Source organism: Hyposmocoma kahamanoa, unplaced genomic scaffold (genome assembly GCF_003589595.1).
Source record: "Hyposmocoma kahamanoa isolate Upper Pololo Valley unplaced genomic scaffold, ASM358959v1 62, whole genome shotgun sequence".
NCBI classification, from domain to species: Eukaryota; Metazoa; Arthropoda; class Insecta; order Lepidoptera; family Cosmopterigidae; genus Hyposmocoma; species Hyposmocoma kahamanoa.
Window position 1 is genome coordinate 13,363,297 of NW_020653850.1, and position 12,772 is coordinate 13,376,068.

Consider the following 12,772-nt stretch of genomic DNA (forward strand, 5'->3'; position numbering starts at 1 on the left):
TATTGTAATTGTAATTGTTATATATTGTAATGGCACATAGACTTTTAACCATAATAATATGTCTCAGGGTGACGAGCGCATTGGTAGTGCCCCTCAGATCTTTGTGATTTAAAGCTCTGAGTGGCACAACAACTGTTATGGACAGGGCAGGCGTGTCCCTAGGTATCGTAAAAAACAAATCTTTCCACATCCATCATATTCACATTTCCAAACCATCCAAACATCCCTTTCTCTATCTTCGTCACTACATTTTCTTTATAAATATTTTTTATTTAATTTATAAAAAATGCTCACCAACTGACAAAGGTAGAAATTATCCAATGCTTTATGTAACAGTAATTTCTTTCAAAAAAAATTATTACAACGAGGGGTTTCTTCATTAGTAGTAATCGGTAATCACCGATTTATTCTTGACCAATTCACAAGTAATTCGAAAGGCGTCGGAGGCAAATACATGATAGGGCACTGTGTAAGTAGACGCCAGTGGTACCACGAAATAAAATTGAGGAGTAACTCTGTGCGTCACTGGGTATAATTCCCGCGAGGGGTGGCGGCCACCATTGTGACGTTAGCCGTCACCCCAGTCCCCTTCCGCTTACAACAACAAGCTGAATCCTCTACCTCTACCACAATATTATCGCAAAATCGCCGGAATTACTTTGAATTTAGCAAAACTCAAAAAATAACAATCCCCATCAAAAGTAAATTAGAACGCCAAAGTTATTCTTTGCACTACCTCATTCAAGCTGTAGTAATTAAGGATACATTTAGAAACTTTTACAACTGTCTACAAACTTTAATTAATATGTACAAAACCATGCGGCATGCCTTTATATCTATGAGACGTGGCCATATTTCTATTTCTGTGAGAGCTGAAATAGTTAGAAACATTCATGGTAGTGGCTCATACGCAATAACTACGTAAAAGCGCTTACGTTCGAGCACCGATTACACCAATTCTAAAAATGAAACGAGATAAACGCTCGTCTTTCAGGTGTGTACGTCATTAGGTGATGATGAATCTGGTCTAGATTAGAGGTTTCGAGTGCGATAGTAATTATAAACGTGACAGTGTGGTGACGCGGCGTGTGTTGGAGACGCGGCGGGTGGCAAAATCGATAAGGTAACGAGTACCATATATTATAGCTAGAGGAATTTTCGCATCATCAGATATTTATCACGCGTTATCGGTCGTTGAGTAAGTCGCCAAAAGCTGCAAGCTGTAGAAACTACATTGTTTTTTGGCCTTCTTTGGTAAGAACAAACAAACCCTTGTATATTTTGCATATCAGTAGCAGTAGAGCTCCCTATGAAAGAGTTCGTTCAGGGAAGTACTGCCACCTTGCCTATTTCTGCCGCCAAACAGTCAGCATTACTGTGTTCCGGTTTTGAAGGGTAAGGGCGCTGGTGAAATTACGGCACACGGGACTTGTCAACTTATGTCTCAGGGTGACGAGTGCAATGGCAGTGCCCCTCAGATCTTCGCGATTTTAAACTTTGGGTGACACTGCAACTGTTATGGACAGGCGTGTAGCTGATCACCAGATGAACGACTTGTTCGTTCCGTCACTTACTATTAATTTGATGTACACTGCGCTACTGTCATGCACCAGTTACTGTAAATGAGTACCCTATACGAGCCAAATTTCCTAATTGAAGACATGTGAATTATAGGTCGCCTACGCATCTCGCATGCTTGCTGCGTAGGGCTAAATATATTTAGTCAAATAGGTCATCGTATGATTCACAAGAACATTAATTGCAGATAGTGTAACCGCATTTATTAATAACGTAGTGCAAGCGCAATGGCATCACACTCATCGTTAATCGAATAAGAGCAATATTAGGAATACTGTATTACTTATTTAATTTGCCTGTGTAAGGTTGATGTTACAAAAACATGTCAGTAATAATATACTTAACCACGTTGTTGCTTAATCAGTTTACAAAGTTCAAAGCTCTTTAAACGGTTGCACCAAAGCCGTTATTAGATACTCAATATCTCACAAAGACTGTCGTACATATTTGTACTTACTCAAACATAGGTAATGAGACAAAGTTTGACCTTTCACAAAACTCTCTCATATGTGATTTAGACCATTTTGCACCCAAGTGCCAAGATGCTGCAAGCTCATTCTCAGTTGCTTTCTAACTCTATATAATTCGAGTGTTTACATGGTGTCACAAGATACGTACTTACTTAACTACTACACCTCCTTAAAAAAAAGTAGTCGAGGTTCATATTATTGTAAAGTATCTTAAAATCAACATTAATTCCATACGCTTACGCATACGCATACGCTGAGTATAAGTATTAATGCTGTCCTTACTCCGTATACACCATAAACTCCACCATTTTAATTGGAGTATCAAATCTTTACCTACATCGATTTAAAGTATACTACTTTTGATGGTTCTTATTTACGTTGTGCATTAAACTACATATATAAATGTGATGAGCTTCAATGTCGACAGCGTGTGATGGTCGGCCACTCCTCTGTCCACCCACCAACGGCGGCGGCGCCGGCGCTAGGCCGTGGGAGCCGGCTAACCAGATTGTTTGTTTATTCTCGCAGGTGACCTGCACGTGACTCACCCGATACCGCAAACTCATCAGCTAACACGCCCTGTATCGCATAGCGGGATTCTGCTATATTATACCTGATTCGGGCTCATAATTAGACCATAATAAAAGCTAAAAAGTAAAGAAATGGAATCGTAATCAATTTCCCAATAAGGAGCGACACTAAACCATAACAACTATTCATATTAAGCGTCTCTTTCCGAAAATAAAGAGTTGGTATAAACTAGGATAACAAACAATTCCCTAGACGAGACAGCCGCGCGGTCAAAATAGACAACGAGTTTGAGGTAGAATGTGCCGAAATAGAACCCCGCCTCCGAGTGCGACCAAAAGCAGTCAAGTTAAAATTAGAGCGATTCCCGCAGGGACGTTTTCATCCGGTGATTCACCTGCTGAAAACTCGATTGTTCGCATTTTACGTCAATCGGTTGCGTGGTGTTTACGATGGCCGGCGAGAGCGGCGCGCGGCGCAGGAGCGTCAGCTGACGGCCAGGAATAGCCCTGACATCGCGGCCACGCTATGCCGCCTGCGCCCGCGCACCCACAAATAGCATGCTATAATTAGACGGCGGTGAAATCGTGGGTTTGTTATTTTTCTTTATCGTCTCCGTTACGCGATAATTGGGTTAGCGGCTGCATGTGGGCCCGGGCGGCGTCGGCGTGTCTCGCCACTCCACCACCACGCACGGCCATTGTCCTGCCTGCATGTCTATCAATCCCCTCAACCTTTCTGAGTAAGCATCTCAAGGAGGAATTACTTCTTGAATAACTTCGTTATCAGTTGCACAGATGAATATTGAAATAACACCACTGCCTGTATTGGGAAGTTTTTGTATTTACGATAAAATTTAAATATTTACTTGGGCTCTACATGCAAATAAATATATGATAGGAACATTCTATTAAATCGTAGACTTATGTAAACATCTACATACAATACATCTAATGGACAATGGAAATAAGATTCAATATAGGGTTTTTTTTTGTGATATGATTCGGATTTAACTAACTGGACGGTAAACAGAAATCCGATGGTACAGCACTTAAAACGTCGTCTAACTTTCATAGGTGAAGGTATCTCTTGGCGATTATTGTCTTTTTATCGTTAATGTCGAGTCCACTTTGTTTATAGTTTAGCATAAATAGTGGCGACCGTTTAGTGCCTTGATCTTGGTCCAAATGTGGCCGTGGTCGCCTCCCACACGCGGTGCCTACGCCATGACTAGGCCAATTACATGTTATTACAGCCTGTTGCTTATTAACACGTTTACATCTTAGCAGAATAATCATATATTTAGTGTCACATATTTATTTCCAATAATCTCTACGTAGTATTATTATCATTAATTTCATTTAATAAAAAATCAGTTGAATAGGCTCTACAAACTATAAAGTCGAACTACCGTGAGACACAGTGAAATTTTCGTAAATACTACAGGTATTCCATACCGCTTACAGTATCGCTTAATGAAATAGGATATGTAATTGTTATATTGTTAACATATTCATGATAAGACAATAACTTACTATTATAATTTATGTTAAACTTAATAATTAATAGCAATTGTTTTAAAATTCGCCGTCAAAATGTAGATATCCAAAGATTTGGCGTCAATATCGGTAAAATATAATGATTGTTTTATTAGGTATACCTACTTGTGCCAACTTTCGTAAACCATATTTTAAGCAAACCATATTTTAAATATCATTCATTCATACAGTATGTATTTTGCTATGCGAAGGAAAATACATAAAAAGTTTGAATAGAAAAAAGAATTACATAAAATAAAGGCTTACCTAATTATTATGACAACATATAATGAAAGTCAAAGTACTGCTGTTCTGAGCTTGTACCAGCAACAATTTAGAAGAATTTATATCGAATAAATATGCAATAGTAACATAGACCTACCAAAAATAAAAACAACTACAAAAAACTACAAAGTATAAAATAAAACATGTTTAGGTATAATTATTTATTACTGTAGGAGACATTCATTTCAGTGTGTGTAAATGCTTAACTCAACAAAAGTAATGTTGCAAAAACAGACATTTATCTAGATAGACGCCGCAAATGTACGTCGTGTACTTCGCGTGGCCAAAGTAAGTGAAATTCACTTAGTTGCCGCTGCTACACTTCAGGACGCGCTTGACCGTTATCGTGGATAAACCACCAGTCGAAAACGCGAAAAATGCATGATTGTGACATTATAAACTGCAAAGGCACCATAACTATGGGTAAACAGGTAAACAGGGACGTTTCCTACCACAGGCAAGTGATGTTGTAATCAGAAGACGCACAATTTATTTTAAAAACAATTATTTTGGTTTTATATGAATACAACGAGAAAACAAATATGCAACCGAGTGTATACCTTATGTTTGTAATACATTGCGGCTTTTACTTCGTGCGATATATTTGTGATCCTTTGTTAATACGCCCATGAATATCGAACTAACGCACTTTTGTATAATGCATTCAGTTTCGTGGTACGGCCGCTTGTACATTTCTTTGGCCAAATTTAACATTTAGTGATGTATACGTTAGGCAACACCGTTCTCGATTCTGATCGATTTTGAAAACAAAGGGACGAAAATTATTGTGACCTTAGCAATATTATAAAATATTCTATAACACTTAGTAACGTTTCGTTTTTTTTTTCAATTTTGTAGTATACGTATATTATCAGTAGTATCTGTAATTTCGATAATTTTTGCAGCGCGTTGCCTCGAAAGTCCGAACCTAGTGAGCAAATAATTACATACATCGCCGGATATGTAGTACAAGTAATACGATAAAAATATATTTATGCAAAGAATTAACAGTGCGCTGTCTTTACAAAAACCTGGAGTTGGTCATACGTATGAGTTCGTTGCTTTCGAGGACGAAGGTGGTTTAGTTTATCCCACCTAAGATGCTATCCAAATATGCAGAGTAGTAGTAAAAAGTTCGCACGAGGCCGTCATTAAGCAAAGCTCTTCTGAGTAATAAGATTTTACCATATTTTGTCAGCAGTAACATTTTCATTTGTCTTGCCATTCATCAATTTGATCAATTATTAACAGAAATGCATCAAGTAACATTAATTCAGGCATTTCCATTTGCGTGCATTGACGTGCGTTTTCATTGTTTAAGTTAATCGATAAGATCTTCTATTATAAAAAGATGTTATATAATAAGCTCATTTTATTGGAAGAACAATAATTTTAACATTTGAAGTCGATTAAAAATTAAAGTCTCTATTTTATTTAAGTAATCAACATTTTTTTTTAATAAGTAAATTAAAGGACTTAACTATCTTATTCTTGTAATTTTTTTTTTTAATTTCTACTATATTCATACTACGAGTATTTATAATCAACAAATACTTGAACAAAAATTATTCTATTTAGAATCGATTAATTGAATTGAACTTGAAAAATTGAACGTGTGTTTACGAGTATTCCGTTCAATCAATCGATTTAGAGCGAGCGGAAGGAGGTTTCCATCACTAAATAGTTCTTGTGACGTCATAGTGGATACAAAAAATGCGGCATGCATGGTTTTCATACAAATTGCTGTACTTGCAGCATCTATCTAGATATATGTCTGTGGTTGCAGATAAACAAGACGCCTACGTGAAAACCATTGCCTACATGAATACCTGTCCATAATATATTTCGAGAGATACACTTCCTTATGTATTGACATAGTACAATTCCTGCTTTAAATCTAACAATAATATTTAGCACAAAATCTACTAAAACAGACCCACAAAATCAAAATCTACTAAATCCAGAATTATGTAAACAAAAATAGGTGGTTCTCTATCCTGAACTCTATCATTCAATTATGTTATCGAACCTGTGGATATTGCAGTCCATCTCTAACAAGTCGTTTAGTCAATAAACGGTAGACGAAACTACAATAATAATAACATCTACTTAAAAATTCATTGTCCTTGTAAGTTTAAAACGGAAACTAAAGCTGTAGCACAGAATCGTTTCTGTTTGTATAATTTGCGAGAGTACGCGGGCCCGGAAACGCAGCGCCTATTGGCACGAGTCAAAGAGCAGCGGGAGGCTCCTCGGCACGAGCCGAGCTGGTCGCCCGCGTGGCGGGAGGTTGGAGGCCGGGGGGCGGCGCGGGCGGTGGGCGGCACCGGGCGGTGACGTCAGCGCGGGGGGGCTCAGAGCTGCGCGATTGGCAGACGTGCGCGCGCTGCTACCGAATATGGGACCGCGGCTCCATTGATAAAACTGCGGTGCGGGGTCGCGCGGCGCCAGTCCCCTTCGCACCGGCCACGCGAGAGGCCGTCTTCACGCTGGCGTTGTTCGTTATTCCGCTTGGCCCGTGGGCCGAAGAGCAGGTGGTGCCGGACGGGATGGGCACGGATTCGGAGCCCCCGGCCGGCCCGCACCTGCTCTCGCTAGCCGACGTGGGTGTGCTAGGATTCGACTGCGCTCTTAAACCGGCGCCCTTGCACAGCTCGGGAACCTCGCCGACGGACCTCAACACGCCCGTCACCACATCAGATTTACCCGCCTTCTTCCCCAGCCTGCTCGAGCCGCCGCCTATATCAGGTGGGTGCCGCGTGTATCAGGTGTCGTGGTTGTACCACGTCTTTGCCTTCGCCGCCCCGCGTGGCACACACTCTATCGCAATACGGGATCGTAGGCGGAACTCACCCCACTGGCTGCCGACCGATAACGCTGTAAATAAACAATTATTCTCCTTGCGGCCTCGCGTCCTTTGACGCCCTTCACGGTTTACAGTGCACCGTTCTGTGATTTCCGTTTATACTCGTAAAAGTAAACGGAAATATTCGTTTTAATACATATAAAACAAAATAAAGTGATAAAGTTAGGAGCAAAATTTGTGTGGTTATAGTTTAATGTGAAATGGAAAGTCCGTCGTCCCGTGCCATATGACCGGATCGATACATAAACCTGAATGAAATTTCATTGTGATTTCACCGACGCGCCATCTACCCGGGTAGTCTACCGTGCTCATACCGTCCACTTAAGTGCTTCAGGTGTTTCTTGAACCTTCGTTCATTGATAACATTGACTCCAGTTGGGTAAATATGTCAAACGCTTTGATCAAAAAAATGTTCTACTTATAATTCTGTATTATTTGAATGAATATTTATTCGGGAGAGTTCACAAAATATATTGACTATATTACACAGTATTGATATAGCTTTTACATGACTTTGCCCATAAATGCCCGACGTAGCTTGTCATGTCACAAAACATTTCTAGAAATAAAAGCGGTTTGGTTCATTAAAGAGATAAAAACTGTTCGTATTTCCAAACAAGTGATATTTAATTATTCTCTACTACAAAATATATAAACAATTAATAAAATTATATCAATGTTTAGTAAACAAAAATTTTAAATATTTTTCACGAATTGCTTACCATAAAATGCATAATTATCTTGTTGAAATCTAATACTCGAAATTTTTTATGGGCTATAAAAATATTCTTGGGCATGATAAAACTTAATTGAACGCTAATTTTAAAAAACGCATAAATTGTATAGGTAATGGTTACTGTCGACACTGGACACTTGCCACGATGATAGTGTAACGATAGGCGCGTATCGGCTTCCGGCGGGTTATCGCGCATGCGCTGCCTTCCGCCCGGCGGCCGACGCGGTGTCGCGCGCCGCTCCTGGCCCGTAGCCCCGCAGACTACCGAATTTAACAACCAATACTTATCTGGCACACAGATTCTTCAGTAATTTTCAATATAGTAATAGACTTGGTGTTGTTTATATAACTATATAATTATTATTTTAATTTTACATTTTTTGTATCTGGGTAAATGTGCGTAAGAATGTACCTACATAGCATTTACAAATGTCTCTCGGTTGTTACAGGTACATTACCAGGCGATGAACTATCGTTAGGATGTTCTCCCAGAAGACATAAACACGAATCTTCGTTATCTCCTGGCGCACGCGCCGAAGATGCGAGCAACACATCGAGCGCGAGCGCCTCGCTGTACGGCCCACCGGCCGGCAGCAAGCGCGCACCCAGCCCGCCGCTGCAATGGCTACTGCCGCCTGGACCTGGCCCCGGAAGTGTCGACAAATACTTCCAGGACGAGTACGAGCAGCGAGTCGAGCTGCTGCCGCCCGAATGCCAACCAGTATACTGCACGCCTGCACAACAGTGTCCCGCGCCGCAACATTGTGAATACCGGCCACCACCACCGCAGCCGCAGCCACAGCACTCGTGGGATACCCAGGAGTACACCGCCCCACCCCAGCCCACACCTGGACCCTCGGGTTTGCCAAAGCGCGAGCCCTATCCCAGCCCCGTCAGCGACCGGCCAGTTCAGCTTGCCGAGTACAACCCCTCCACAAGCAAGGGCCACGAGATCCTATCACAGGTGTACCAACAGAGCGCGCAGCCGCTTCGCCTTGTCCCAGTCAAGCCCAGAAAGTACCCTAATCGTCCCAGCAAAACTCCAGTCCACGAGCGACCTTACGCGTGTCCCGTTGAAGGTTGCGACAGGCGATTCTCCAGGTCGGACGAACTAACGCGGCACATTCGCATTCACACCGGCCAGAAACCGTTCCAGTGCCGAATCTGCATGCGATCCTTCAGCCGATCGGACCACCTGACGACGCATGTGAGAACGCATACGGGGGAGAAGCCTTTCGCGTGCGACGTATGTGGGCGAAAGTTTGCGCGCTCAGACGAGAAGAAGCGGCACGCAAAGGTACACCTGAAGCAGCGGCTGAAGCGCGAGCGCGGAGGTGCCTCGCAACATGACCACGGGCATCTCTAGCGCTCGGTGCCGGCGGGCGAGGATGGCCCCAGCGGCGCCAGCACCGTATCTGGCTCCCCGGCCTCCCCGCTAGCGGCCGAGCCATCACTCCGCTCCTCCCAATCTGCAGAAGATTGAACTTTACTACTTTTTCACGTTGAAGTTATCAAATAATTTCATCGCTTAGGTGTAAAAGAACGTCTTTAACGAAGCTTTATTAACTCTAAATTCACTGAATTTTATATATCTTTTTATACATATTTGTAAATATTACGTTAGGACATGATCCGCTCGATGTATTTATTTTGTTTAGATAGGCTAATTGAATGAACTCGACTGGGAACAAACGTAGATATGAAGCGATACGGCCTAAGTGTCCAGTGTCGTAGTTGTTTCTGTGAGAGAGGACAGACACGTCTTCCGCGCACCCTTAGTGGCCGCGGCGCGAGTCTCAGCTCAACCGTACGTTGCTATAGTCTCTGAAGTAACGTAGCGTGAACACATATCTTTCTTCTGGCGATAGTCCAGTAGCTAAGCTTAAATTGACTCTCGTATTACGTCGATCATTCATACGTTAAAAACTTGATGTGAATGCATTATTAAGTGATGGTGGACAAGTGATATGAATAAGCCTATTCACAGCAAAACCTAGTTAGGGAATATTTATCACCCTAACAAGAAATCTGCAAAATTACATGTTTATGTAACTCAAGAGATTGTTATCAAAATTGAAATGGTAAATGTTTCCTAACGGAGTCTTCTGTCTGTCATAAGTACATATTTTATAATTAATATTCTTATACTTGACAAAACTAACGTGAAACTGTGCCATTATTTAACTTTACAACGTGCCACTGCAGTTTTTATTTAATACTAAGATAACACGACTGCTGATTAAGTGATAACTATTATTATATTTTGTTTTGTATTTCTAGTCGAAGATTATAGGGTGTGAAATGTCGACTACTTCGTATTATGTTTACAGTAATAATGATTATGTGCGTACATCTTTACAATGTTTTTCGACAGCTGCTGTCATGGTTTTCTCTTGCTCAAATTTAATTTAACTAAATTGCTCAATTCCGCTTCGTTTAGATTAATTACGTTCGCGTTTCTGTTATATATTATTTTCCTTTGGCTTTCAGATTCTTTCCACTTCGCGTTGAGGCACTTGTTGCCATGTCATTTCACTAACGTTGCGTTCCCTCAGTGGCATATTCTTTTGTATTGAGCGTATTATTATAGACTAATCTAGGAAATAATAGCGTATAGCGTTTATGATCTCTTAATCATTATTAATTATTTTGGAGGTAGGCAAAGGGCCCTATTTATAATACTCATAAGTTTTGTATAGATACATTTAGTGTAAGATTCATTTTAGGATTCAGTCACTGTGATTACATTGTTGCGCAATTCAGGATTTAACGTTTGAGTGGTAGGTGACCACCGTTATTTATTATAGATACTTATTAGAGATTCGTGAGTTTCTTTAACATTTGTCAATCGTTTTGGGCGTTAATAATTTCCTACAAGAGTACAAAGTAAAGCACAAATTGCTTATAAAGTTGATTATTAAACGCCTATTTCTAGAGTGTAATGAATGTTTCAAAATTGCCTTCTAGTTATGACACTATTGCAATTATGATGTTCAGTAGTTTCATACGATGAATCAATTTTAGATGTCATTGTTCATAATGTAATTAATTTATTTGAAACATTTGCGCATTAATAACTGATTGTTTACACAAAAGAAAAAAGTTATGATTAAACTGTCACCGTACAAGCAGTGATATAAATACAACAGGGTGGGCCTTTCAGCAATGTTGGTCATTATGAATTTAGGATATCTGACAATAATATTACTAACTCTTGCGCCAACAATTCTTACTGTATATGAAAGCGGGACTCGCTTCATTGCTATCCGTTAGTGTCAAAGTTACATGGGCATTATTTATAGTTCTAAGGGTCGTATTCTATTCAAGTCAGGATATGAGTATGGTTTAAAGCACTCGAAATCATGCTCAAGTCCCTGCCATTAGGGTCGTATTTCCAGTGCTTGTGTTTCAAGTGCAATCCTGACTTGAGCATTGAGTAGAGTTCTAGAATACGACCCTTCGTGTTGCACTTGTACAACATTCATACTATTCAAACGTTGCCACTGTAACCGTTCTCACTTCATTCACTTACAAAGCAAATCGCCACAAAAACAACAAGGTACTTTAAGAATGTGGTGTACGAGTTTATAATGTTTTTACTGTTATAGGAGAGACAAAAGTCTCCGATAGACAAGGCTAGCGTAGATAGGTTTTATTAAAGAGTTTTCATGTTAGTAGTCAAACGAGTGACGATTGTAACGAAGAAGACTTAAAAATTCTTAACATTTTACGTATGTTGCATCGCGTTATCCTTATTGATATACGACGTTTGTATTTAGGTTACGTGTTGCGACCTACCCATTGTTTGTTACCTAAGCTGCGAGCGCGCACCGGAGCGTTAGTGGCCCTCTGCTGGTGCCCCGGTGCGGGAGCTCTATACATTTCACTATCTAGAACTTAGTCAACTCTGTGAACGATTATTACTTGGTGGTGTTCACCTGTAAAGATTAAATAGGGACTCTACGAATTTTGTGCATGGTTATTATTTAAGCTGTCTTACGTGTTTCACCAGAGTGAAAGATGTTGTTGATGTTCTAAAATAGTTGATGTAAAATTTAAAATTTAGGTATTGTTAAATCTCACTAATTTTTACTAAATTCTATTTAATATATTTGTAAATACACCTTGACTAAATTTGGATTTAATGTGTATATAAGAGAAAAAAAGAAATTTTTATTTAATATGAAAATCACCTCAGGTGAGAATACAAATTGTTGAAAAACTTTGACTTCGTTGTTTATATTTACCACCCCCTATCTACATATATATTATGTTAAGTGTCAAGTACCAGAATGAAAGTTACGAGTAACAGAGCGACCTTAATTCTTAGTAAAACTGTCGTAAATTGGCAACAAAGTGGTTAGGCTACTGCTTTGATTAAATATAGAAAAAAACGAACACAATATTTTATTGGCACACGTATTGAATACCGCTCGTATTTACTATTTTTAAGTGGAAAAGTCTCAACTTTTGTCACTAAAAATCCTACCTTCTGGTATTAGATATTAACATCAAACTTTGTTGTGCTGTTGTTTTTATACCACAGACGTGAAAATTGGAAAAATTTTTTACACTTGAGCGCCTCATATGTATGTATATTTTAAAAATATTATAATAACCAATTTACTTAAAATGAAACTAGACGAAAACAGTAAATTAAATAAAATTTTCAAACTTTTATAAATCTTTCGGACAATTACCACGATTTCATTAATTTATAAATTACTTTTAGTTCTAAAAATAATCATGTCGATATTTTATATCTGCAACG

At 39.7% G+C, this 12,772-nt stretch overlaps 1 protein-coding gene across 2 annotated transcripts in view; it reads left to right on the top strand.

Annotated features, from left to right (window-relative positions):
* LOC113229544 (early growth response protein 2-like) overlaps window positions 1-12,182 on the top strand; it is a 49,973-nt gene extending 37,791 nt beyond the window's left edge. Inside the window, exons 1-2 of one of the 2 annotated variants that reach the window (XM_026463177.1) lie at window positions 6,726-7,147; window positions 8,451-12,179. In XM_026463177.1, coding sequence (XP_026318962.1) covers window positions 6,949-7,147; window positions 8,451-9,367 — 1,116 coding nt within the window. In that variant the 5' untranslated portion in view covers window positions 6,726-6,948 and the 3' untranslated portion in view covers window positions 9,368-12,179. Of the gene's footprint in view, window positions 1-6,725; window positions 7,148-8,450 lie in introns of those variants that run through there. The other variant, XM_026463176.1, reaches the window with a different exon arrangement.
* The last annotated feature ends 590 nt before the right edge of the window (window positions 12,183-12,772 follow it).